The following is a 25,851-nucleotide window of genomic DNA, read 5'->3' as shown; positions in this document are numbered from 1 at the left end:
ATTGAGGGAGCCCTTGTTCCCACGAGCACTACCAGGAGTGACTAGAAATAAAGGTCGCAAGCTGGCAGAGGGTAAATTCAGATTAGACATCAGGAGGCGCTACTTCACTGACAGGGCAACTAGGATCTGAAACCAACTTCCAAGCGAAGTGGTGCTGGCTCCTACCTTGGGCGTCTTTAAGACAAGGCTAGACAATCACCTTGCCAGAGTTGTTTGACCCCAGTACTCTTTCCTGCCATGGCAGGGGGTCAGACTTGATGATCTGCTCAGGTCCCTTCTGACAGTACTAACTATGAAACTATGAAGTTAAAGGTGGGCACCACACAGCTTCCCCAAGCACAGCACACAGGTTGCATATGATGACCTAAGATGGAACTGTTTGTTATATCTTGGATTACAACGTACCAGATTTAAAGGCAAAAAACGAACACACGCAAATACACATGGCAGGGGACTTCTGGTAGAATGCCAGTTTTGCCACTGTTCAAGGAACTGACTGTAAAAGGAAGTTACTGTTTACCTGAATTAAACCAGCTTTCTTTCTCTGTGTACTTAAGCTCCATGGCAGAGTCAAATGGGACCAACGCCTTCATAACCTTAATTCCTCATTCAGGTGACAAGGACAGATCAACACATCTTGACTTAGAATACAGTGGTTAACATTGTCTAAAATTTCTGTCTTTAGGCTCTGTAAAAACTTGACTGCTGCAGAATGGGAAACTAGATCAGGGAGGAAATTTAAATGAGAGACTTAATTACTTAAAGAGCTTAAGTTTAAGTCAGGAGCGGGCAATTATTTGGGCCGACAAGCTACAGAGGCAGTTCTGGGGAACTACTGTGGGCCAGTCAGCAGTTCCCCTCCCCCAAACAGCCCCAGAGTCTGCATGCCCAGGGGCTCCTCCCTGCCACTGAAACTAGCACCCAGCAGCAGCTGAGCACACAGTCCCAGCTTTGGACCACCCTGTACCCACTCCAGACTCACCCTGGCCAGAGCAAACAACATCCAGACTAGTCGAGACCTGCATGCACAGCCCCGACCCCAGCCTGCTCCAAGCTGGCCTGCCCACAATGAACAGCGGCAGCTGCCGCTGGGTATGGGGGAAAATTGGCCACCTTGTTCTCACTGCTGCCAGGCCATTCTTGCTGCAGCCTCCTGGAACCCATGCCCAGGCTGCCCTGCAGCTCCTCTCGGCTGCTGTCACCGTTGCCTCTGGGCCACCCAGCAGAGCAGCGGTGGCAGTGAAGAGGAGCTGCAGGGCAACCTGGGCACAGGCTGCAGCAAGAAGGGCCCTGCAGTGGCGAGGGGAAGGCAACTGCTTTTCCCCTGAGCCTACCAGCAGCTTCTGTGAGTCACTGCCACCACTTATTTTAAGTGGGAGGTCTGGAGCAGGTGTGGGTTGGACCAGGGTTGGGGCTGTGGACATGGGTCCCAGCTAGTCCACTCCAGTTGGGGCACGTCTGGAGCAGGCAAAGGGCAGGGAGGGCTGGACCCAGGCCAGAGGTATGTGCATGGATCCTCACCAGTACCATAGGGCTGGGGCCAGTGGCAGTGGCAGCCAGAAGGAGCCGCCACTACCTGGGCTGCCTAGAAATATAATCCAACTGCCGAGCTGCCCCAGCCCTGCTACACACCTGGGGGCGGCATGACACACCATGGACACAATGGCACCTGGGCCAGGTGGGACCAAGGGACCTGCAGTGGGCCGGACAAAGTCCCTCTTCAGGCCAAATACAGCCTGCAGGCCATGTTTTGCCTGCCCCTGGTCTAAGTGGTAACTGTTCTGAGGAACCACATTGTCAATTTTTTCAAGGACTAATGGAAACTCTTACTGCTAACTTCCTCCAAACAGATGAACAAACTCTGTTGGCATTTATGCTCCCATTTCAACTCCTTCACTGATTATTCTGAACTAGATTCTTGAGACTTCCCATTCCACTTCTTTTCTCCATCTGTTACTATGGAGAAAAATAGGTTCTTGGTATCATCCTGCCTTCCCTCCTCAATTCTGACCTAGTGTGACAGATCCTGGCCCTCCACCTTCTTTGGATCCAGTGTCCATGCCAAATTATAAAATGACAGTCTCTAGTCCAATAACATCTGCATAATGCTGACCATGAAGACAAAATATACACACTCGTACCTTTGAACTCAGACACTGATGAACTGTTCAGTTTTGAAGAGCAAGGACAAGGACTCAAGTCTTCGTCCATTAAGATAATTTCCCTCTGCCCTACTATTCTCCAGAGACACAAGGCTACACAGGATGAACACCTAATGGGAAAATATTTCTCTTTTAAGCATTACTCACACCAGCATGCTGAGTGGCACTTGATCGTAAACTCAGTAAGAAACAAGTTTTATGAACATGGCCTCTCATTCCAGGTCAGCCATACTTCCAAAACAAAACATAAGAGAGGGCAAACTACAATTCTATTTTAAAAATTAAAAACCAGAAGCATGTTCTGCTACACGATAGAAAAGCTTAAATAAATTTTAAATAACCATGAGATGAGTTTGAGGAAGAGGAGTTCTCAGCTGCACAAAAAAAAAGTTGAAAAAGAAAACAAAAATGTGTGCAGCTTATATATTATACTCCAGGGCAGTGGAGGCCAACCTTTTTGGCTGGTGTACCACAAATTAGCCCCACACCCTCCCTAAGTACCACACTAATACCCTGGCCAGCTTTCTCCTCCCTGCCCTACCTGTATTGTGCTGCTTGTTCCTTCCCTGGGTTGCCATGTGTCACACACATGCTGGCCACGCTACAGATTAGCCATCCCTTGCTCTAGAGTCCTGGAACTTTGATCCTGACTAGGGCTTAGGTACCTCCTGTGCAGCTGCATTGCTATCAGCCAGAGCCCAGCACACAGGTTGCATATGATGACACTGCAAATCAAGTAGAGACTTCTTTGTAGCTGTTTTCTCTTTCCATCTTCAAGGAATATGGTAAGTAATGAATCTAACAAAATATCCTGGTAGAAACATGCAAACAGACAGAGTTCAAGTACCCTGCTCCAAACTACAGAAGAAGTCTGGTTGCAAGATGATAGAGGAAACTCAAATTATCTAAGTTCAAACCACATTCCTGTAAGAAAGGGATCCAAGCATGATGAGAGAACAGACAGATCCATCCATAGTCTTCAGAATTCCTTTACAATGCTCAAACCCCAATGATATCTATCACATAACTCTTTAAATTCCCAGGGAAGCTGCACTGCTTGCTGACAGTGGAGTTCTCTCATTAGAAAAACTCCAAAATATTTTCCCAACGCTCTCCTTACCAAAAAAGCCCATAGTTATTACTATATCTACTGAATTTATTTCACCTGTCTCGTCTAGGACCATGGAGAAGTCATGAGAAAACACAAGCTGCTCTTTCTCTAGCCCTTAAAGGCAAACGTTGAGTATATATTCTGACCTCAGAAAAGCCTATTACTGTATATGCCAAATAGCGTGGGTTCTAGACACATTGAGGAAGCAAATTTCATAATGGAAAAGCTCATGCTACAGGTGTTCTATTTACTACCCAGCATAACAAATTGAAAACAAAATATCCTTACGCTTTTTGCCATTGATGTGATCCAAGAAGTTGATAGAGTCTTTTACCACACAGTCACATACATTACAGTAATATCTGGGGAAGACAAGAAAAAATGGGTTAGATCCAAAGCACAAGACTAAAATGATCCCACCAGAATTTCTGTTTCAAGCCAATTAGAGGAAAAAAAAATCCACCTGGATTTTCTAGGGCAATTCCAAGGAGCAGCTCTAAGGTTAAAAAAACCCAACCCCCTCCCCCTGCCCCAAACCAAAACCCCATCCCTCAGAGAGACAAAGCTAGAATCGTAGTTAGTACTACGAAATGCTCATAAATACAGCACTGATACATCGGTCCAACATTGGATTGGCGCTGATACAAGGAAAATTGACTATATCAGAAATCAGCCTGAAGTGGCTGCTAATTTGGCCAATAAATGCCCATGTGCATGCACAGCCACAGCACAGCACATAGGCAGCAAGGAGCACAGCCCCGCAGCTTGGAGAGCTGCATGCAGCTGGTAAGTCCGTTGTGGTGGAAGGGATGCGAGGAGGGAAGGGCCATGGGGAGGCAAATCAACCACCCCCCACAGTGAGGGAGGGAGTGGGGATCAGGCTGGGGTAGGCACTGCCCAGCCAGAATGGGGCAGGCATGGGACAATGGGGCAGGCATGGGACAAAGCTGCAGCTCATCCAGGGGGCATGGCAGGAGGCGGACAGCAGCTCCTGCCACTGCACGCAGGTCGTCCACTTGTCTCGCAGCTCTCGCCATTTGTCAGGGCGGTGGGGAGTGGAAGGGGTGGGGCATGCCAGCTGGGTTACAGCTGCAGCCAGGGGCAGTACTGTGCTGCGCTTGGGGTGGGTGGTGCTGGGATGGGGTACGGGGGAGGGCCTACAGTGAAATTTGGGGTGGTTGCAGGCCTCTCCCTGCCTTCCATACCCCCACCCAGCACTGCCACTGCCCACCCCAAGTGCAGCATGGCCCAAGTCCACAGCTGCAGCCTACCCTGTGCAGATGCAGGGGCACACACCCCACCCAGTGCCCTCCCAGACAAGCGGCTGGAGTAGCAGCAGGAGCCACCTCCCCCCCCCCCACACACACCCTTAGGACAAGCCATGGCTTTGTCCCATGCCCTTCCCCAGGCCCAGCCCCAGCCCCTCCCTCACCATGGGGGAGTTGATCTGCCCCCCCACCACACGCCTTCCCTCCTCACTCCCCTTTCACCACAACTGACTACCAGCTGCACATGGCTGTATTGGAAATCGGATCAGTATCAGCCAATATGCCTCCTTAAAAACTGGCTATCAGTATTGGCCCCCAAAATCTGAACTTAAATTAGCAACGGAAATCAAGGGCAACAAGAAGTCCTTCTTTAGGTACATAAAGAACAGGAGGAACAAATGGGAGTGTGGGGCCACTGTTCAACAACTCAGGACAGCTGGTCACCAGCACTCAGGAGAAAACTGAACTCCTGAATGACCACTTTGCTTCAGTATTTCACCAGGCCAAGGGGAAAATCATGCTAGGTAAGGTACAGAATGGGCATGGTAGGAATGACTGCCTTACTACTATTACCGTAGAACTGGTGTGTGATCAATTAAAAAAATTAGACATATAAGTTAGCAGGACTGAATGAACTTCATCTGAGAGTGCTGAAGGACCTGGGTGAAGTCATCACGGAACCCCTGGGAAAACTCTTCCAAAACTCATGGCACTCCGGAGACGTCCCAGAGGACTGGAAGTGGACCAACGTTGTGCCCATTGTCAAGAAGGGGAGGAGAGAGGATCCAGGTAACTACAGACCAATCAGCCTAACTTCTATCCCAGGGAAAATCCTGGAAAAATTCATTAGAGTCTATGTGCAATAGGCTTTCAGAAGGTAGGATTCTGAACAACAGCCAGCATGGCTTTGTCGTGGGCAGGTCTTGTCTTACCAACCTCATCTCCTTCTATGATCAGGTAACTTGCCACCTGGGTAAGAGAGAGGAGGTTTCATAGTTGGTAGGGTCGGAAGGGACCTGGGCAAATCATCAAATCCGACCCCCTGCCATAGCAGAAAAGAGTACTGGGGTCAAACAACCCCAGCAGGTGTTCATCCAGCCTCCTCTTAAAGACCCCCAGGGTAGGAGCCAGCACCACTTCTCTTGGAAGCTGGTTCCAGATCCTAGCCGCCCTGACAGTGAAGTAGCGCCTCCTGATGTCTAGCCTGAATCTACCCTCTGCCAGCTTGTGACCATTATTTCTTGTCACTCTAGGTAGTGGTCAGGGGAAAAGGGACTCCCCCAATTCCTGCTGGTCCCCCCTGACCAATTTGTAAACAGCCATTAGATCCCTCCTCAGCCTTCTCTTGTGGAGGCTGAACAGGTTCAGGTCCCATAACCTCTCCTTGTAGGGCCTGCCCTGCTGACCCCTGAACATGCAGGTGGCCCTCCTTTGGACCCTTCTCTAAGTTGTCCACATCCCGCCGGAAGTGCAGCACTCAGAACTGGATGCAGTACTCCAACTGCGGCCTGACCAGTGTCACATAGAGGGGGAGGATCACCTCCTTGGACCTGCCTGAGATGTATCTGTGGTTGGCCTTCCTGACCGCTTCCCCACAGTCAGCCCATGTTCATTTTGGCATCAATAATGACTCCAAGAGCCTTTTCTGCCTCTGCACTGAGAAGGGAGGTCCCCAGCCTGTAGGTATGCTGCTGATTCTTCCTCCCCAGGTGCAATACCTTGCACTTGTCAATGTTGAAACCCATCCTGTTCTCATCCGCCCACCCTTGTAACCTGTCTAGGTCCAATTGCAACCTATTCCTCTCTTCTAGTGTGCCCACTTCTCCCTACATCTTAGTGTCGTCTGCGAATTTGAACAGAGTGCTTTTTACACCCTTGTCCAAATCGCTGATAAAGATGTTGAACAGCGCGGGCCCAAGGACCAAGCCCTGTGGAACCCCACTGCCCACATCCCTCCAGGTTGAAAATGACCTGTCCATCACCACTGTCTGGGGGCAGCCCTCCAGCCAACTAGTGACCTATATGACTATGTAGGTGTTGATGCCACAGTCCCCTAGTTTTTTAATATGAATGGGGTGAGAGACAGTGTCAAAGGCCTGCCTAAAGTCCACAAAGACTATGTCCTCTGCTACTCCTGCATCTAAGGATTTTGTGACCTGGTTGTAGAAGGCCAGCAGGTTGGTCTAACAGGACCTACCTCTAACAAACCCATGTTCGTTGCCCCCGAGCATAATCTCCCCTGCTGGCCCCTCGCAGACATGCTCCAGGATAACTCTCTCAAAAAGCTTACCCAGGACCAAGGTAAGACTGACTGGCCTATAGTTTCCTGGGTCCTCCTTCCTCCCTTTTTTTGAAAATGGAAACCATACTGGCTCTTTTCCAGTCCTCTGGCACCATACTAGAACACCATGAGTGTTCATAAAGTCGTGCCAGGGGTCCCACTATGACCTATGCTAATTCCCTCAACACTCTGGGATGGAAATCATCAGGACCTGCTGATTTAAATATGTCCAGTCCCCCCAGAAACTCCCTAACTAGGTCCTCACTGACCCTAGGCCTGGGTGCACCTCCCCTGGGACCTACAGCGGGTGGTGGGGGTGACCCAGTCCCTGCTCAGAAAAACGGAGGCAGAGAAATCATTAAATAGGTTAACTTTGCTGTCTGGTGCGACAACCAGATTTTCTAGCGTGCCCTGCAGAGGCCCCATGTTACCCAGTACCTTCTTTTTACCCCCTATGTATTTGACACTGTATACCTTAACTTCCAAAAGGCCTTTGATCTGGTATCCTATAATGTTCTCATGAGAAAATTGGAGGATTGTGGGCTTAACTGCATGACAGTTAGGTGAGTAGAAAGCTAGATGAGGGGTAAGACCCAGATCCAATGAACGGATCTGTGTCCCTCAGGAGTCATTGCTTGGTCCAGTGCTTTTCAACATCTTTATCAATGATTTGGATGTGGGGGTGAAGAGCTCACTGGCCAAGTTCGTGGACAACACCAAATTATGGGGAAGCATGGTCATGCTTGAAGATAAGCTGCAGATATGGGCAGACCTAAACAGGCTAGTAAGTTGGGCAGATTGGAACCACATGAAGTTCAACATTAAAAAATGTAAAGTGCTCCACCTGGGGATGAACAATCCCCTAAAATACCTACAGGCTTGGCAGCACCAAACTGACCAGCACCACAAATGAAAGGGACCTAGGGGTAATAATAGACCACAGCATGAATATGAGCTGTCAGTACAACGCTGTAGCCAACAGGGCAAATAATACCCTGGCAAGCATCAATCGATGCATCTCAAGGAAAACTAAGAAAGTGATTCTTCTGCTTTACTCAGCATTAGTGAGACCTCAGCTGGAGTACTGCACCCAGTTCTGGGCAGCGCACTTCAACAAGGATGTGGAAAAGCTTGAGAGAGTCCAGAGAAGAGCCACCTATAGGATCAGAGACTTGCACAGCAAGCATCCGAGGAAAGGCTGAAGAACCTGGGACTCTTCAGCCCAAGAGAGGAGGCTGAGAAGGGACTTGGTAGCAGTTTACCGCTACATCGGGGAACACATCAAGGGCTTGGTGAACAACTGTTCACCAGAGCACCCTTGGGGAAAACCAGGAGTAATAGTCACAGACTCCTGGAAGGCTGTTTCTGGCTCCACATTAGGACAAATGTCTTCACAGTTAGGGGGTCCAGACTGCAAAACAGGCTCCCTCCAGATGTGGCGCAATCACCTACCCTGGAAATCTTCAAGAGGAGACTGGACGGTCACCTTGCTGGGGTCACCTGACCCCCAGTTGTCTTCCCAGCCTAATACAGGAGGGCTGGACATGATGATCTTCTGAGGTCCCTTCCAGACTTACAATCTATAAATCTCTATCAGTGCACCTCTAATAGTAACCCTAAGCCTAGCATTGTATAGGAGCATTTCAACTGTCCCACTTCAGGAAATATTGGAGACACAGGTTTTCCTCTGGAATTAGTTCTTCTATTCAAGCAGTTATTTTCAATGCAGTCTCAGAAACAAAGGTCACATCCACACGTGTGGACCTTTGGTTCCCTGGGGACAACTAGCAGCAGCACACTTTATGCCACCACTAGTTGTCCCTGGACAATGCCTATGCTATGTGCCCTCTGGCACACAGCAAGTTACCCAGGAGTCAAAAAACACCCCCACACTGCTCTCTTGAAGCACTGAGAACAACCGAACATGCACTATGTGGTGCTGCAGATGTGTCTACAGCACCACATACTGCACAGCTGTGCTAATCTGGATGTGGCTAAAGTGAGCTTAAAGGATCATAATTTATACAGTTATAACTTCCAGTCTTAATTGCTACAACACTTTAGTAATGGAAAGCATCGTAAAAAACAAAGGAAAAGAAGTTAGCCCATCACTGTGGTAATAAAACATCTTTATTCCTCTTTTTAATCAGCTCATTCTTAAGGGGAAACTCCTCTACCTGCCCAATTTCTCTTGGCTCTTTTTACTACCTTGTTTTGACAACTGGGCCTTGAAATGCTTACTCTCATTGGGCCCAAATTTAAAGCCCCTCTTTCAGAGACCCGATAGCTCAAGGGACTGCAGATAGATAGGTTAAGGATTCCTTCCCCTGTTCAAATCCAGGTCACATCAATAGTGACCAAAAATAACTGCTACAGACCTAGCCTTCAGGGACTTCTATGGAAGAAAAAGTGTTCTTGCCTCAATTCCTAGTGGACAGATATGTGTCACATAACATCACCCAATGTACAGTAACTTATTGCTGGTCTCAGCAAAGACACCAAAGACTGAACTGATCACAGTAACGGCTTAGGGCTCATGTTTCTAGTGTGGTTAAGAAAAAATGACACGAGATGGGAAAGGTGAAGAAAATTCACATGACTATTATTCTGTGAATATTTTCCAGAAGATTACATTTTCTACATCTTGTTCAGTCTGGAATTTTCACCTCTGTAATCAAAAAAGTTTTCCTCTTCTACTATCACAAAGGTAAGCATTCCTCACTTGCCCATGGTTCCATGAAACACTATCTTAAGCATCTGTGTTAAAATCAAAACCCGAGATAAAACTGGAAGAATTCAAGGTGGCTTACCCTCCCATCTCCGACTGAGGAGTAGTTTTGGTGATGACAATGGTCTTCCCCAGCTTGGATTCCAAATCCACCTTATAGTCTCGGTGCCGCAAAAGCTCCCTTTTGACAGGCTGGGCTGGTTTGCCTAAAAATAAACAAATTCAAACAACAGAATTTTTCAGGTGTGGTGGGGAACTTAGAACGTAGGATCTCTAATTGACCTCTCTCAGTGGAAAACTATGGGAAGCTATCAAATTGTACAGTTCATGTTGAGATTTAAGTAAAGAATCATTTTTACCTGCATTGTAAGGAAGAGAAGGGTTAGCAACAGATTAGAACAGGGAGATTGCTAAAGAATCACAGTTTAAGGTATTGAGAATTTTCCACTTCCTCCACCTCCATATAGAAGAAAGAAAGAAAAGGAAAGGAATAAGGTTCTTAGCAAGTGTTTCTGCCTTGGACTGTATTCTATGGCAAGCAGAGAAAAAGGAACAGAATGAGCCAGCCCTAAATTCCAATTGCTTCCATTTGGCATTTTTCTTCTAGCAGCTTTCCTTTTACGCATTCAAAGAAGTTAGGTTACTCATTGCAAAATGAGGAGAGCTTGCTTGGATTCAATGTGTTACCCACCATCTTTCTTCTCTCTCTCTTCTGTGAGTCTCTTCTCTGCAAGTTTCTCATATTCATCTTTGTCCCACTTTCGGCGGAAGTCCAAGTTCTTAGTCTGTGAGAGAACCAAATGAATTAGGATATATCATGTTCTACTCTCAGCAATGAGACCGAGCCTGGAGAGAGCTCGAATGATTTGGTTTGCTGGGCCATGCTGACAAATCAAGATCACTCAATTTCAGTCACCCCCATCTACCCACAGCCAGAAACAGGGGCTCTAGCACAGAAAGATACTGCTATGCGGGCATAGAAAACCTGTCAAGAGATTCCACAAGGACTGAACCAAATAGCAAATTAAATTTTCCAAGTTTCACAAAATACTCATCCCTGTCTTTCAAATAGACACAGGTACATGGATTACTTGTGTGTGTTTGGAGACAGGGTTTCCAAGCACAAAGTGAAAATTTTAAGTTTTCTTGATTAAGCCAATTTAATGTGAATCCAAAAGAGACTGTTAGGAAGCCAGATAAGGCAAGGATAAACTCTTGAGAGTCTTAATGTGTAGAGATATACATACATGCACAGACACCTAGACTGCACATAAAGGATTAAAGAGCTTTTATTGACATGGCTAGGAAATAAAAGAAACAAAGCAACAAGTCAGTTATTAGATCCAAGTATCCAACTTAATACTGATAAAACCTGTATACACTAGGCAAGACATACACAAAATAAACTTTAAAAAAAACCTTCCATTTTCTCTGGTCAGATATTTTCAGAGATCTCAGGTGAACAACTGCACAAGATTCACAATCAGTTAGTCCATGACTAACTCCCCTTTCCTGGCTTTCAGAAAAGAAAAGAAGCAAGAAAAAAGGAAATATTTCTGCTGTAGACTTTTCGCACAGAAACCCACTTTAGGATATATATATATATATGCTTAGAATAAAACAGACTTCTCTTAATTTTATTTAACAGTAACAGAAGTATCAAGATTTAAAATCCTCTTCATTTTTTAATTTTTAAAAATTAATAAAAAGGAAAGTCTTCCTGTGGAAATCTCTTTGCTCGTGTCTGGGGGAAAAGGGGATAGCATGTGCTGGAGTAAAATGTATCCTCCCGTTGGTTAATCAGACCAAGAATCCAGTCAAGCTCCAAAGAAAATAAAAAACTTCATTTAAGACTACAGCAGCAGTGCAATCATTCAAAATTTTCACCTCCTGGCAATCCTTCCAACATAAAAAATAGCTACTGATGAGAATAAGAATGCCTGGGAGATAGGTAGCAAACTTCTCATTTATTCCCAGAGCTTCTAAAGCATTTTAAGTATGTTATAACAAAGATTTTTCTTATTAGCTTCCCCAAGCAAGAATAAAAGGAGATTCACAAAGTGTAAATTAATGTTTTGGGGTATTTTCCAGACTATATTCTCCCACACAGAAACCGTATTATCACAAATCAAAGTTGGTTGGAGCCTGGAAAGAAGGCAATTTACTTGCTGCCTCACTCTCTTTTTATAATAAAAAGGATATCGTCTTCTGAAGATCTTTTACCAGTGTCCCTAGGCCAAAGTGGAATAAATCAAACCCAACTTCTGATCTAGCTGTAAAAAGGCCATCGCTAGCAATTCTAAAGGAACTTTTTCAGATTGATCAAAAAGGGGACAGGGGTTGCTGGAAACCCCTAAATCTTTATCTAATAACTGCTCAGGGGTTACAAATAATATTCTCCCAATAGAGGACATCAGATAGGAACTAAAAGAGTACACAAAAGCCTCATAATCATTGCAGGGAACAAACTGAAGGGACTTGTTCAATGTCATGTAGCAACACAACTACAATGCTCAGAACAGAACTCAGGAGTCCCAATTCAAGACTTCTGCTCTGACAAATGGACATGACACCCTACAGCCAGGAACAAAAGTCAGGGCCCCAATTTGGCTTCCTATGCTGACAGACCACGCAACCGCTCAAACATTCTTTTTTCTGCTCACTTTTCACGGTCTGACTCCAAACAACGGAAATATTTGCCAAAGCAGAAACAACATATATTCAAGTCTCTGTGGTGCTGACAGCTGGGTTTTTGATACTACTACAGATTGTTAATGTGGTCTAGAATTGGCAAGCAGTTCTAACAAATGCCAGAAGCCTTACCCTTCTAAACTCCATGCTCTCTTCATTTGACTTCAACACTACATTCTAAGGGTTTTTGTCAGGCAGAATGGTCTCACAATGACACAGGATGGATTTGGCAGTTTACACAGCATCCTGGGCTAAGTCTAGTGGCAGCAGCAAGAGCCAAAATGAATATGATCAAGGGGAATGAGGTTTCTTAACTCAGAAGCAGATGAGCAATAGGCAATCAAGATCTCCATACAGTATAACAATAGTACCAGAGTCATCTGAAACACAGTCACTCTTCTTGCAGCTCAGGAACAAGGGGAGACAGCAGCAATGTTCCTCAAGCAGCTCCTGATAAGGATACGTCTCAACCCCCATCTAGTTCTGAGTCAGGGAATATCTTTAGAATTTGTAGAGAAATTCCCCATCTTACCTCTGTATGAAGTTTTGTTTAGAGGAAGGGAAGAGATGAGTCAGACAGGGCCACAGAAAATTGGGGACATTAATGTTTGTCTCTTGGTGGGTTTGGGGATGAGGTCACCAAATCTTTCTGACAGATATAAGGTCATGCATCCCACTTGAATATATATTTTTCCTCCTGCCAGTACATTTTCTGTGAAGCTGTCCATCCTTTCCTACCTGTGACTCAGGAGCCAGTTTCCCTAGATTTACAGCAGAAGGTAGCAGAAAGTTTAAAAACTCCTCATATAAGAAGAATTTTGATTCTCCATAGGTATTTTTCTGTAGGGTCTAACTGAAGGAAGGTAAAAGTAACCTCAGATTTGTCTCTTTCTCTCTTCTTAGTTTTCTCCCTCACCACCACACTATTGAACGTGAACGTATCCACTACAATTCTAAAGCCTTTGGCTCACAGTAATGGCTGATGATTGATAACTCTATACACATAGAACAATTTAAAAATCTTGTACTGGAAATGTATTGCAACACGTAGGCCTTCCATGTCAACATGGATAAATGTCAGAATATAGATTTCATAGAGATTAGGGCTGGAAGGGACCTCGGGAGATTGTCAAGTCCAGCCTCCTGCTGCAAGGGCAGGAAATCAGCTAGGAAAGGGCAGGAAGTCATCTGTGAGGGACAGTATATAAAATGTATAGAGGATAAAGACATGGCAAGCCTTCTCCAGCCTCTCTTTCTCCAGCTTAATTTTGCTATATTTTACATAAAGCATAACTATCTGGCAATGTGTATGGGCACTGCTGTCATCTGCTGAATAAAATCAGCACTATTCAGCTGTATTTCATAACCTCCATGGGATACTCCTCATTATCTAGTGTGGTAGGAACCTGTTCCTACCAAACTCTGTTGGTTACCAAAACACCCTAGAGTCCATAAACTACTTTGTAAAGTAGCTGCAACATACTACAGTACATCAAAACTGATCAGCTCATTTAACTAACTGCACAGTTACATGAAGGGCAAACCGTGTAAGAGACACGTAACAGCAACATTATCCATGCAATGCATAAGGGGAAACATTGGAAGTGCCCTAATATGATCCATTAGCAAGAGCTGTGGGACAACTACAGTTTTAATAGAGAAAAACAAAGCAGAAATTCACACATGCCTTAAGTTACATAAAAGCAGTCTTAAGGAATTTCAGTTATAAGAGCATTGGAAAACCTTCTGCAGAACTTGTTATGCTGAAAAGAAGCCACTAGAGCAGAAAGAACCAGACCACACCACCTGACCTACAGCTCTGTTACATTCTGTGAAAGAGTCCTTTCCCCACTCTACCTACTGCATGCGCTGGGGATACATTTTCTACACCTATGATCAACATGCCTGCTTTATCTTTACCAGCCAAGCCCTCCTGTGCAAGTGTTAACCAATGTGCTGGAAAGTCCTACACTTTGGAACTGGACTATTTAGCACAATTCCCTAAGGGTGCCCACACTGCTGTGGCTCTCTGGTTACCGCTGATTTCCTATGCAGATCCTGACCCAGTCTGCACTCTGCCATGGCAGCCACCAGGCATGGGCTATCCAGAATCACTGGAAAGTATAATTTAGGGTGTTCTCCCTTGGCCTTTGGGCCAAATCCAGCCCACAGAGCTCCTGCTGGGCTGGGAAATGTGACAGCAGGAAGTAGTGGCCGCGGGGCAGAAAGATCAGGCACTACTGGGATCACTTATCCCGACAACGGAGGCCTGTAGGAGCCGACCTCGCCCGGCGGCTGCGAGGGACAGGACGGGAAAAACCCCGGTACAACCCTGACGCCTAAAGGACGTCTCGCAGCGAACCGCGGGCGGGGGAGGCAGCGCGGGGCGTCACTGAGGACAAAGCAAGGCGGGAAAACGGCTCCGGGGGGGCGCACGGCTGTCCCGCACCCCCGGGCAGGCAGCAGCAGCGAAGCGCGGCCGGAGCTGGGTCGGACCGCGCGGGCGATGCGCGCAAGACGCCCGCTCCGCTCCTTCCCGGGGCCGGAGGCAGCTCCTCGGGGCGGCGGTGTTTCCCTCCTGGGAGAAGGAGCCGGGACCCGCCCGCCCGCCTGCCCGACGCCGCCTACCCCGCTGCCCGACGCCATCTCCAGCGCGAGGGAACAAGGAGCCGGAAGTCCTCCACAGCCGGCGAGTAGCCCCGGCCGCGCGCGGCGTCGATTTCCGTGACGGAAGTGACGGTAGCGGAAGTGACTTCTCTAAGCCTAAGCCTGGGCTTCTAGCCCTGCTGAGGAAGGAGCTGGTGCTGGGGGCGCGAGGCGGTGCTGCGCGGGAGCCTGGGCCCGGCGGGGATGCTCCGCGCGCCGCCTCGTGTCCCAGCAGGCTGCGAGCGGCCCCGCCCGCCCGGAGCCCCCTGTGAGCAGCGCGGGTCTGGCCGAGCAGAGCTATGAGCGGGCTCCGCCGTACGGCGGCGCCGGCCTGGACGTTGCTCCGCGCCCTGCGCGCCTTCTCCGCTCGGCCCCGGGACCGGGTGAGTGCTGAGGGTTTGAGAACTGAAGGGCGATGCCGGGCGAGAGCAGGGGATCGTCAAGCCCAGGCAGCTCACAGCACAGCGCAGGGTCCCGAGCTACATCCACAGTCAGGGCTGCAGCATCCGCCCCGCGGGGATCCCCACAGGTCTGGAAATTTGGCGGCAGGGAAAAAGTGGTAACACAGGTACTTGTTGCTTTCCTCCTGCCAAATTTGGGGCCCGGGGGGGAGGTCTGCAAGCTCAATGAAACACCCCTGTGTGCTGTATAGCACCTGTGTTCAAGATGTGCAGGGCTTGCTCCAGATGTGCAGGGCTTGACCTAGCAGCTGGATCCCTCCCCTACCCCTCCCTGTCTGTGGACTGGCCCCCTACTGCTCATCCAGCTCACAGGCCAAAAGGTTGGGCACCACTAATCCAGTTGGTGCTAATGGCATTTATTTTGGATAATTAGGAAATGCTGAGTCTGGTTTAGGGGCTTGCTAGTTTATCAAAAAAGACAAAGTAAAGACACTTCTTTATTATGGAATTATTATATAGCAACTGCTCCCTGATTCTTGGTCCTTGCAGCTCAGTCCAGCATAGCACACATGTTGGAGCCTTAATAATATTTAAGACCACACATGTGAGAGAACCTGATAAAGCCAAGACCTGAATTTCAGTGGAGCTTCTAATAGTAAGGAAACTTATTACAGGCATAGTAATGTCTTCCAGCTGAGTTGTCATCTTGCCATCTCTCTCCATACTGCGACAGCTGGCTCTTGTAGGTCAGCATTAGGCTTTTTTTTTTTATCATCAGCCTTGTCTCTGTTCCCAGATAGTAGAAACTGTGGGAAAGCTCCTACAGACAAAGGCACAGCTGGAAACTGAAGAAGGGAAAAAGAGCTTCGTTCCTAAAACCCCCAAGGTAATGGCTTGCCTCCTTCACAGATCTGGGTCTGTCCCAAGTTGCTTCCTTTTCTAATAATCCTATCTCATTTCCTTTGATTGCACTTGGATTGGTGCTTCCACCATTGAAAGAGATCTTCCTTTTTCAGACCTACATTGTGCAGTTTCTTGCAGGGTACCCTCAGCTCCAGCTTCTCAGCTGTAAAGCTCTTCTCCTGTTCTATTCCTTCTTTGTGGTTGACTCTTACACCAAGGAATCATCAGTTTTAAATCCTAGTTGTTCGTTGTCATGAACTTTTCGTTACTATTTTGAATAGCCACCACAGCTGGCAGCTGCATGGATGTTGGCTGATCAGTGACATTAGGATACTTTGGTTTTTTAACACTTCACCCATTTTTTGTTGGGTTTGGCTTTCAGGGCACCCAGGACTTCAGCCCAAAGCAGATGACCATCCGGGAGAAAGTCTTCAGCACCATCATCAACTGTTTCAAGCGTCATGGGGCTGAGGTCATTGACACCCCTGTGTTTGAATTGACAGTGAGTGCAGGGATGGCAAGTTTAACATCGGGAAGTGTTTGATTGTGCATCACTGATGCGAGTCAGATGGGATCCTTGGCTCTGTAGTTTTGTTTCCATTTAATTTTTGGTGTGTTAAGGGGTAGCAGCTGAATTAATTGTAACTTTAGGGACAGGTGCCTTGACTAATGCCTCAGCTATAAGTAGTGCCCAAGGAAAGAGAACTCATTCTGTAGTGAAACTGGAGAGGGCTTGGATCTGATCTTGGAAAGTCAGGCTCAAGGGACTCTGCTTCTGGGAACAGCTTGCTGCTGGATTCTACTCCTGGGCCTTGGCTCTTGTACCTGACAATTGTCTTTTTTTCTCTAGGAAACTCTGACTGGGAAGTATGGAGAAGACTCGAAGCTCATTTATGATCTGAAAGATCAGGGGGGTGAGCTGCTTTCCCTTCGCTATGACCTCACTGTATCCTGCCAGAGTTCCTACTGTGAGAGAGATCCATTTTAGGGCAGGGGCGGAGGGAGAGGAGAGGAGGGGGGAGTTGCAGGTATTTTAGGCACTGGTGGAGGGTGGAAAAAAGGGGCAGGAGGATGCAAGTTAGAAAGGAGCTTGCGTTTGTCATCTTCACCTTGTATACAGTGACAGCTTGTCCTTGTCATGATCGTCTCCTTTCATCCGTGCTCCTGCAGTTCCTGCCTCTGACTAGTTCAAGCCCCCAGCCTTTAACATTCTGGCAGGTGCACAAGCCCCACTTTTGCCCCACTCCATAGTTTTCCTTTTATTCTTAACTAGGTGTTTATACTTCCATTATCATACTGTGTCTAGCCAGACTTGGCTCAGAGGAGAAGTTTTATTTTTTAGATACTGAAAGACTTATGACCAGGGGTTGTCAGGCTTTTACTAGGGCAAGACAATGTTACAAGCATTGCCAAGTCTCTGCCCCTCTGCAGCAAAGTAAGCTCAAATGTTGTAGAACAGCAAGTTCTGCAGCTGAGGGGAGTACTGCAGAGTCGAGGGGTAGCACAGCACAACTCTGAGACACCAATCCACTGTACTGGATTGGACCCCTGCATCACACTTCACAAGCCATAGGTTGCCAATCCTTAGTTTTAGAAAACAACACTGATCCTTAAAAAACAATGAGATGTGTCTAATAAGCATCTTCTAACTCAGCACTAAAGCTGTTATATGGTTACTGTAAAATCAAAGAACTAAGTCATGAAAGCAAAGTTTCACTTTAGCAAAACACAGTTACTCAGATGGATCAAACAGTAGTAAAAGTGTACTCTGGCATGGTGCTGGAATGCACTTCAAATATAAGATCTGAACACAAACAAATATCTTTTTTTAACAATACTATTTAATAAAAACTTTTTGACTTTTTTTTATTCTCATTACTTATACTACATGTCAACTAATTCTGTTCATATGCATTTTAAGTCTATATGCATCAATTATGTTTAAAATATGCATCATCCCCTTATCCACTCCTTGTTTTCACTAACATCCACATTCTGTGAGCAATTAGCTTACATTTACTAAAAATCTTTTGGACTATTCAAAATCATCTGCAGGGGAGTTTCATAGTTGGTAGAGTCAGAAGGGACCTGAGCAGATCATCAAGTCCAACCCCTGCCATGGGTAGGAAAGAATGCTGGGCTCAAATGACCCCGGCTAGGTGATTATCTAGCCTCCTTTAGAAGACCCCCAGGGTAGGAGTGAGCATCACTTTCCTTGGAAGTTGGTTCTAGATCCTAGCTGCCCTGACTGTGAAGTAGCGCCTCCTGATATCTAGCCTGAATCTACACTCCGTCAACTTATGGACATTATTCCTTGTTACTCCTGGTAGTGCTCAGGGGAACAGGGACTCTCCCATTGCCTGTTGGTCCCCCTTGGCCAGTTTATAGATGGCCACCAGATCACCTCTCAGCTTTCTCTTCTGGAGGCTGAACAGGTTCAGGTCCCATAGCCTCCCCTCATAGGGCCTGCCTTGCTGCCCCTGATCATACAAGTGGCCCTCCTCTGCACCCTCTCAATGCTGGCCACATCCCTCCTGAAGTGTGTTGCCTAGCACTGGACACAGTACTCCAACTGTGGCCTGACCAGTGTTGCATAGAGGGGGAAGATCACCTCCTTGGACCTGTTTGTGATGCATCTGTGGATGCATGACAAGGTGCGGTCAGCCTTCCTGACCGCATCCTCACATTGGCGGCCCATGTTCATCTTGGAATCAGTAATGACTCCAAGATCCTTTTCTGCCTCTGCACTGATGAGAAGGGAGTTCCCCAGCCTGTAGGTATGTTGCTGGTTCTTCCTCCTCACGTGCAATATCTTGCACTTGTCAGTATTGAAACCCATCCTGTTCTCATCCATGCATCCCTGTAACCTGTCCAAATCTAGTTGCAGCCTGTCCCTCTCCTCTAGCATGCCCACTTCTCCCCACATCTTAGTGTTATCTGCGAATTTGAACAAGGTGCTTTTCACCCCCTCGTCCAAGTCGCTGATGAAGGTGTTGAACAGTGCGATCTAAGCCAAAATTCACTTTTTTTCATAGAAGCTGCATGGTTGCTCCAGCATTCCCTATAGACATTGTTCCTTATCTCTTCCTACTCTCTTGACCCCCTTCCCTGCACTCATCTGGCCCTAGCTTCCTTCCTTTCCCTCCATGCAACTTCCTATTCTTAGGGGAAGAGCCGTTGTCATACTTACTGGTACTAAATAGATCCTCCATGTAGGACCTCTGTCTCGCTCTGATTCTCCATCTCTGTTCAAACTGCACACCAAGGTATCTTTATTCCATGAGGTGTCCACCTTAGTATGGGGTAGATGTCCATAGATTCCATAGATGTCTACCCATCTAATTATCTATTTAATCTAGTTTGTATTGGAGCTAAATCATCAAAAGCCAGGAAGACCCAGCAGAGGAGCTGTGTTTTTTCAGCATTATTGTTAGTGAGATTAATTGAAAAGAGGTTACACAAGCCCTGATTTCCCTGCCCGGAAGAATATTTTGCAGTACTTTACATTAGCCTGACACTTGCTGTAAAGTTATGTTGTATTGGCCTGGCAGTTGCCTACACAGCAGTAAGTCTGGGTGGCTGCAGGTCTTGGGAGATGCTCTCCAGTTTCCATCCTTAACCCTTTGTTCTCAGGTGCCCTTTGCTCGTTATTTGGCCATGAACAAAATCACCAACATTAAACGCTACCACATTGCCAAAGTTTACAGGAGGGATAACCCAGTCATGACGAGGGGCCGCTACCGGGAGTTCTGCCAGTGTGTGAGTAGCCATGGCTAGAGGAGCAGGGTGTTTGAGCCAGTCTACAGTTTAGGAATGAGAGGCTGTGTGTGAGTCTGGGATCCTGATCCTTCAATGAACTGCAGGGGAGAGAGGGGAAGAAGAGAGCTCCATTTATGTCTGGGTATGATATGTTAAAATGTCAGGCAGTAAAAGGACATGTTAATGAAACCCTTGTTTTATTGTTACAGTGTTAAACAGTTAAGCCTGGTTGGAGGTGTATGTCAAGTTATTGTTGGTTTACACCCATTCCAATTCCCATTAGAAATTTCTTAATTTTCTATTGGAAGCTTATCTCAGTGGGAGGTATGTGGTTATCCAGTGTATCAGTTTCTCCTCATTCCTTGTAGAAGCCAAGAGGACTTTTTTTTTTCCTCCCTGTGAATACATTATTTGGCTTTTGGGTTGGTTTTTTGTTTGTTTGTTTGCTTGCTTGTTTGTTTTGGGAGGGAGATTTTCTTTAAAGCATTCGACATTGGCTGTGTATAGAGACAGAAGTTTGGCTGAACTGTGTTGGTTTTCCTGACGGTACTTAAAAAATTTGCAGTCTTTGTGGTCCTTCTAGAGCCTTAATTCCAGGTAGTATGTACTAGGGCGTTTTTTCAAATTTTTCTAGGCTTTTTTTTGTTAACTCCCCCATAAACCAGTTATGTAACAGGTTGAGTGAGAGAACTTGGAGCTGAGGCCTCTGCACTGAAGGCTTGATGTTCCAAGTGTGGGATGGGCAGATTACATCGGGGATGTCCTAGCTGGGCAGTAGTGCCTGGATTCTCACTGCTTTTGCTCACTTGTCAGGATTTTGACATTGCTGGCCAGTGTGACCCTATGATTCCTGATGCTGAGTGTCTGAAGATCATACATGAGATCCTGTCTGCCCTCCAACTTGGGAATTTTCTCATTAAGGTAAAGAAGAGTTAGGTTGCTTTTGTATGTCTGGTCCTGCCCAAGCCAGAATGTACCTGCAGAGCCATTCATCACTTTCACCACTGTGCCCTAGAGAAAACGAGGCCTATGAAGGAATGGTGAGGAGAATCCAATAACCAGCCTGAGAAGTTGAGCTGAACTAGCTGCAACTTCCTGGGGATTCTCCACAAAGTTCCTATTGAGAGTAACTGACTGTTTCTTCCAGGTCAATGACCGGCGTATTCTGAGTGGGGTATTTGCAGCTTGTGGGGTTCCAGAGAGCAAATTACAAGCTGCTTGCTCTACCGTGGATAAACTGAACAAGGTAAAGCTCCTCAGTCCTAGTGGCCAGGCACTGACTGCTGCCTACTACTTCCCAGGTCCTGTACCATGCAGTGTTCTTCCCATTCCTGCCAGTCTTGCTGCAGGAAAGCCTTTTGAATTTGTGGCTTGCATAGGCCTGGAATGGTGAAGCTTGTAAAAGGGTTTTGCTTGCCACAAAGTGCAACAGCTTTAGCCTGGGAGCTATGACTGAAACTTTCATCTTGCTCCACAGATGACATGGGAGGACGTGAAGAACGAGATGGTTGGAGAGAAGGGGCTTGCACCTGAGGCTGCAGATCACATTGGGGAATATGTTCAACTCCGTGGTAAATCGTGTGGAATCTTGCCCCAGTGCTTGGGCACCCAGGCCAGCAGGGAACGCTGTGGGTCATATCACCCACTCAGCAGCCACTCAAACTTGCTCAGCTGCAGCACAAGGAGGGTCAGCATTTTGCAGACCCTGGGTTGCCACTTCCTTGGCCTACCTGAATGTGGCTGGCCCTCCCTTGAGGGGAAATGAAGATGTATAAGGCCAGAGGAGTAAGCAGGTAGCTGTGAACTGTCCTGGGTAGAGCGAGTCCTAGGAGCTCTGGCCAGGCAGTCTTACCGTTTTTGCCTGGTAGGTTTCAGTTGTGAGTCCTGTTTTTGCAGGTGGGCTGGACCTGATTGAACAGCTGCTCCAGGACCCAAGACTCTCCCAGAACAAGCTGGCTGGGGAGGGGCTGAGAGACATGAAGCTGTTGTTTGAGTACCTGATGCTATTTGGCATCGTAGATAAGGTGACTGGAGGCAGGGGAAAAAGAGGGATGCTGTGAACCTGGCTGAGTGGCCTTGAACATTTCTGGTTGTGCCCAGTAACGGAATTCTCTTTCTGTTGCACAGATCTCCTTTGACCTGAGTTTGGCCCGGGGTCTTAATTATTATACAGGGGTGATCTACGAAGCTGTCCTGATCCAGCAGCAGAATGACCATGTGAAGGAGCTGGTTGATGTTGGTAGTGTGGCTGGAGGCGGCCGCTATGATGGGCTGGTGGGGATGTTTGATTCCAAGAAGAAGAAAGTGCCCTGCGTGGGCTTTAGCATTGGAATAGAACGGATCTTTTCCATTATGAACTGTAAAGTGGAGGTAAGTGCTGCTGTGCCTTACTTGGAAATTAAAATTCAATGTAGTGACCTTCTATGAAAACTTTCTTTCATGTGACCTGGTACGTGATTAAATGGGAAAGCTTATTGCTGACTCCCCTGTAACTGCTGTTCTGTTCTCCTGAGTAATTCTCCCACAAGTTGTTAATTGTTTTTACTGTAATCCCCTTCCACATCCACTACAGACTTTCCAGTTTCTACAACTGTGGTTATCCATGTTTTTAGATCTGAGGCACCCCTTCATAAACCCTCAGTACACATGAGGTATCCCTTAGAACACTCCAGCTCTTTAGTTTTCGCTTGTTTTGTCTATAGAATAATAATAGAGCAATTCTGTTGCAAATAACTCAAACCAGAGTAAGTCAGAGTTTTTGACATTGTAGATTCCTGTTCCAAAACTCTCAATCTATATTGTGAATCATGTTTGCACACCTAACAGTGCTAACATTGCATGGCACCTTCTGGCAACTCTTGAAAGGATCTTAAAGCACCCCAGAGTGCCATGACACACTGGCTGAGAATCACTGTTATACAGAAAATGAGGCATTGCCTGCCTTCAGAACACAGCCCTGATCAGCGGGGACCAATCAATGCAGTAAAAGAAGCCATTGCCTCTTGTTACAAAAAGTGGAAGATCTGTAGTGCATGAGGAAACCCTTGAGCCATTCAGTCACAAGAAGAGCATCCTATCCTTGATGTGGCCACAGGTTTCTTGTGTGACGCTGGACCAGTCACCTGGAAGTTTTTCCAGGAGTCTGCTATAGCAGACCTGGATAACAGACAGTGAGTTTTTATCCTGGCTCTGCCAGTCACTTATTCTGTGGCTTAGATAAAGTTTCCTGTGCTCATTTGTCTGTGAAGTATTTATCTCCTAGATGTTGTGAAAATAAACTTTGGGAGTTGTGAAGCCCAGATTGTAGTGAGCTTCTCAAAAAAACACACAAACCTACAGAGAAACTATTAATTCATGTTAAAAGTTGGGTGATGTATTGTATATGAAGCATAGACATTGTACAGAGAGGATCAGAACAACTGTTGAACAGATCCTCATGCCAGATCCATCCCATGGAACGTTGGGAATCTTTAGATAAAAATAGCAAATGATTTAAAAATTGAATCATAATCCATGTGCAGAAGGCAGCCTAGTTACAGTTGCATAGGCAACCTTTACTCTTGCCCTTCCACGTTTGCACAAACTTGACTTTCCTCAGTAACATTCTTTGAAAAGTGATTTTTCTCATATTCCCCCTTGCTTATACTGTGTTAAGAAAGGGGTAGTATTCTCCAGTGATGGGTCAAGGAACAAATGGGAAGCCTCTGTTTGGTACCTCAGAACCTCTAGTTTTGTATGTTATGAGATGTTTCCATTAGTCTCATTCAGTTATAACTGTCCATGTTCTTAGGCTTCCAAAGAAAAGATTCGAACAACTGAAACACAGGTGCTGGTGGCAGCTCCACAGAAGCACTTCCTTGCTGCAAGAATGAAGCTTATCTCTGAACTTTGGGATGCTGGAATCAAGGTATGAGTCAGCAGTTAGATTGGCCCAGTTGGGTTTGTTAAAGTCGGTCCTGAATGATGAGTTGGGAGAGAGAGTCTCTACAGAGATGGGACACAACAAGATCAAATCCACCAATCTGTTGATGATTGGCTCTGGGCCAGAGGCAGGCATGAAAAAGGCAGGCTACTGCTGGTACAGAGGCTCCAGGAAACATCTGTACTGCTAAGGGAAACAGAGTCCATGGAGTTTCAAGCCTCTTGTTCTGCTTCTGGGTCCCATCAGGAGCAGGAACGGACTTTGTGTAAGTTCCTGAATGAACCCCCACACCCCATTTAACACTTTGCCTTTGTTTCCCTCTAGGCAGAGATGCTATACAGAGAGAACCCCAAGCTGCTGAAGCAGCTGCATTACTGTGAGGATACAGGCATCCCTCTTGCTGCCATCATAGGTGAGCAGGAGCTGAAGGATGGAGTCGTCAAGTTGCGAGATGTAGCTACTAGGCAAGAGGTGAGGACACTTGCTTGTCAGAGTTGGGTTAGGGGAGTCCAAAGGATGCTTCAGAAATCCACTTATTGTAAGAGTTCTAAACATTCTCTTGGGCTGTTAAGGTCTAGTTGGTAGTTCTGGCTTGCACTACAGATCTTAATTTATCTGCTGCCAGACATGAATACATCAGCTTTACAAGTTGGTCTGAAGATTTTAGGAAGCTTTCCTCATGGTTATTTGTCACTGATACTCTCTGAATAATCTAATCCTTTCCCAAGGGCATAGGAAGCTCTAAGCACCTCAGCATAATTCTTTCCCCTGCCCCCTCCTTGGTGATCATAGAGTATGTCCTTAGGAAGAGTAAGGAGGCAGGATTAGATGAGCAGAAAGAATACATAGAGCAGAGTGCTGCAGAGGGACAACAGAGGAGAAGCCTGTGTGGCTGCCTGGGAAAGACTGGACCTCTTGAAGCGAGTTGGGAGCATTGGACAGCTCCTCTGGGATACATGTATTACTGTTACCACTTTCTTCCTGTTTCCTTTGTAGGTTGATATCCCAAGACACAAGCTTCTTGAGGAGATTAGGAGAAGGTTGGAGCCCTAGAGCTGTCCACAGCAGCTTGACTCAGGAGCATTTTGGGGCTGCATGAATTTTTTTCAAGCAATTGGAGCATCTGGATCCCTGAACTGATTGAGTGTCACCTGGACAAGTCCTTGAGGATCTGAGCCGTGCCATCTGGGCAGACACCTGGCCACCTTTTATTGTGCTGAGATTAATTTGTCTGTACCAAATCACGGAGCTGGGAAATCTCAGCTTGTGGAGAACACACAAGTTACAAAGGCACAGAGTATATTACTACGTAGTTAATGCTCTTGGGTAAATTAACCCAAGGAGTGCGTCTGTTTAATGCATATTCAGTGTCATGATTCAGCTCATTGGTCCCATCAGAAGTCATGCTACAAATTTTAAGATAAATTATTTTTGCCATAACACAAAAGGTTTAACCAGCTGTTCAGGAACACAGAAGAAATTTGCAGCTTCTCATTCCTGTACAATGGCCAAATGCCTTTACAAGATGTACTGATTTGTGTGCTCAAAAGTAATTTTGTATGCATTATCAGATATCTGGAACTTCCATGAAAACATAACCTTTAAGGGGCCCTGTAATCACTCAAAGGTTAGTTCCCTGGTCTGTATTTTGGCTACCCCGCAGTTTAGGGCGGAAGTAGCTCGCTTCTGCTAGTTTTGTACATGAAGGAAGTGGGTGGCCACTGCTTTCCAGAATACAATAAAATGACTGTTTCTCAGATATTCTTTAATCTCCCTGTGTTTAGCCCAAGATTCAGTTTGGTGTGGACTGTTGGCTTTTTGCATCACAATAGCCATATACCTCCTCAGAAGGCAAAGCTGCTTTTTGAGCTTAATGATCTTCAGTCTTATCTCTGGCGCATTCTAAAGTAAATGAGAATGAAGCTGTGCTGCACTGTTACCAAGACCTGGGTTTCTATCCAAACTGAAAAGTGATATAA

The 25,851-nt window shown here is 46.5% G+C and overlaps 2 protein-coding genes across 5 annotated transcripts in view; one reads left to right on the top strand and one right to left on the bottom strand.

The window, feature by feature from the left end:
• The window catches only part of ZMAT2 (zinc finger matrin-type 2), a 30,379-nt gene extending 15,410 nt beyond the window's left edge, over positions 1–14,969 (bottom strand). Inside the window, exons 1-4 of the mRNA XM_090065234.1 lie at positions 14,870–14,969; positions 10,242–10,335; positions 9,633–9,756; positions 3,562–3,635 (exon numbers count right to left, since the gene is read on the bottom strand). Of these exons, the coding sequence (XP_089921360.1) occupies positions 3,562–3,635; positions 9,633–9,756; positions 10,242–10,335; positions 14,870–14,887 (310 nt within the window). The 5' untranslated portion in view covers positions 14,888–14,969. The remainder of the gene's footprint in view (positions 1–3,561; positions 3,636–9,632; positions 9,757–10,241; positions 10,336–14,869) is intronic.
• A 48-nt stretch (positions 14,970–15,017) lies between these two features.
• On the top strand, positions 15,018–25,631 carry LOC149856447 (histidine--tRNA ligase, cytoplasmic-like). Of its 4 annotated transcripts, none has more exons than XM_090065229.1 (13): positions 15,018–15,270; positions 16,085–16,174; positions 16,574–16,693; positions 17,042–17,137; positions 19,825–19,950; positions 20,764–20,871; positions 21,098–21,196; positions 21,428–21,521; positions 21,847–21,974; positions 22,078–22,320; positions 23,741–23,857; positions 24,197–24,343; positions 24,869–25,631. In XM_090065229.1, exons 1-13 carry the CDS (start codon positions 15,187–15,189, stop codon positions 24,923–24,925), a joined length of 1,509 nt encoding a protein of 502 aa, XP_089921355.1. In that variant the 5' UTR covers positions 15,018–15,186; the 3' UTR covers positions 24,926–25,631. The 4 variants fall into 4 exon arrangements, with proteins under 4 accessions (XP_089921355.1, XP_089921356.1, XP_089921353.1 ...); XM_090065230.1 differs by lacking the exon at positions 15,018–15,270 and adding an exon at positions 15,277–15,455 and having other exon boundaries at positions 24,197–24,284; XM_090065227.1 differs by lacking the exon at positions 15,018–15,270 and adding an exon at positions 15,277–15,455.
• The last annotated feature ends 220 nt before the right edge of the window (positions 25,632–25,851 follow it).

This window comes from Crocodylus siamensis, chromosome 10 (assembly GCF_052110815.1).
Source record: "Crocodylus siamensis isolate JL-2025a chromosome 10, ASM5211081v1, whole genome shotgun sequence".
Taxonomy (NCBI): domain Eukaryota; kingdom Metazoa; phylum Chordata; order Crocodylia; family Crocodylidae; genus Crocodylus; species Crocodylus siamensis.
This window is presented reverse-complemented; position numbering and strand designations above follow the sequence as displayed.

Bases quoted from the DNA above. Each gene is read 5' to 3' on its own strand.
- LOC149856447 (XM_090065227.1), top strand. From the start codon at position 15,303: ATGCCGGGCGAGAGCAGGGGATCGTCAAGCCCAGGCAGCTCACAGCAC. The intron at 16,694-17,041 runs GTGAGTGCAGGG...TTTTTTCTCTAG, and splicing joins CCCCTGTGTTTGAATTGACA to GAAACTCTGACTGGGAAGTA. The intron at 24,344-24,868 runs GTGAGGACACTT...TTTCCTTTGTAG, and splicing joins ATGTAGCTACTAGGCAAGAG to GTTGATATCCCAAGACACAA.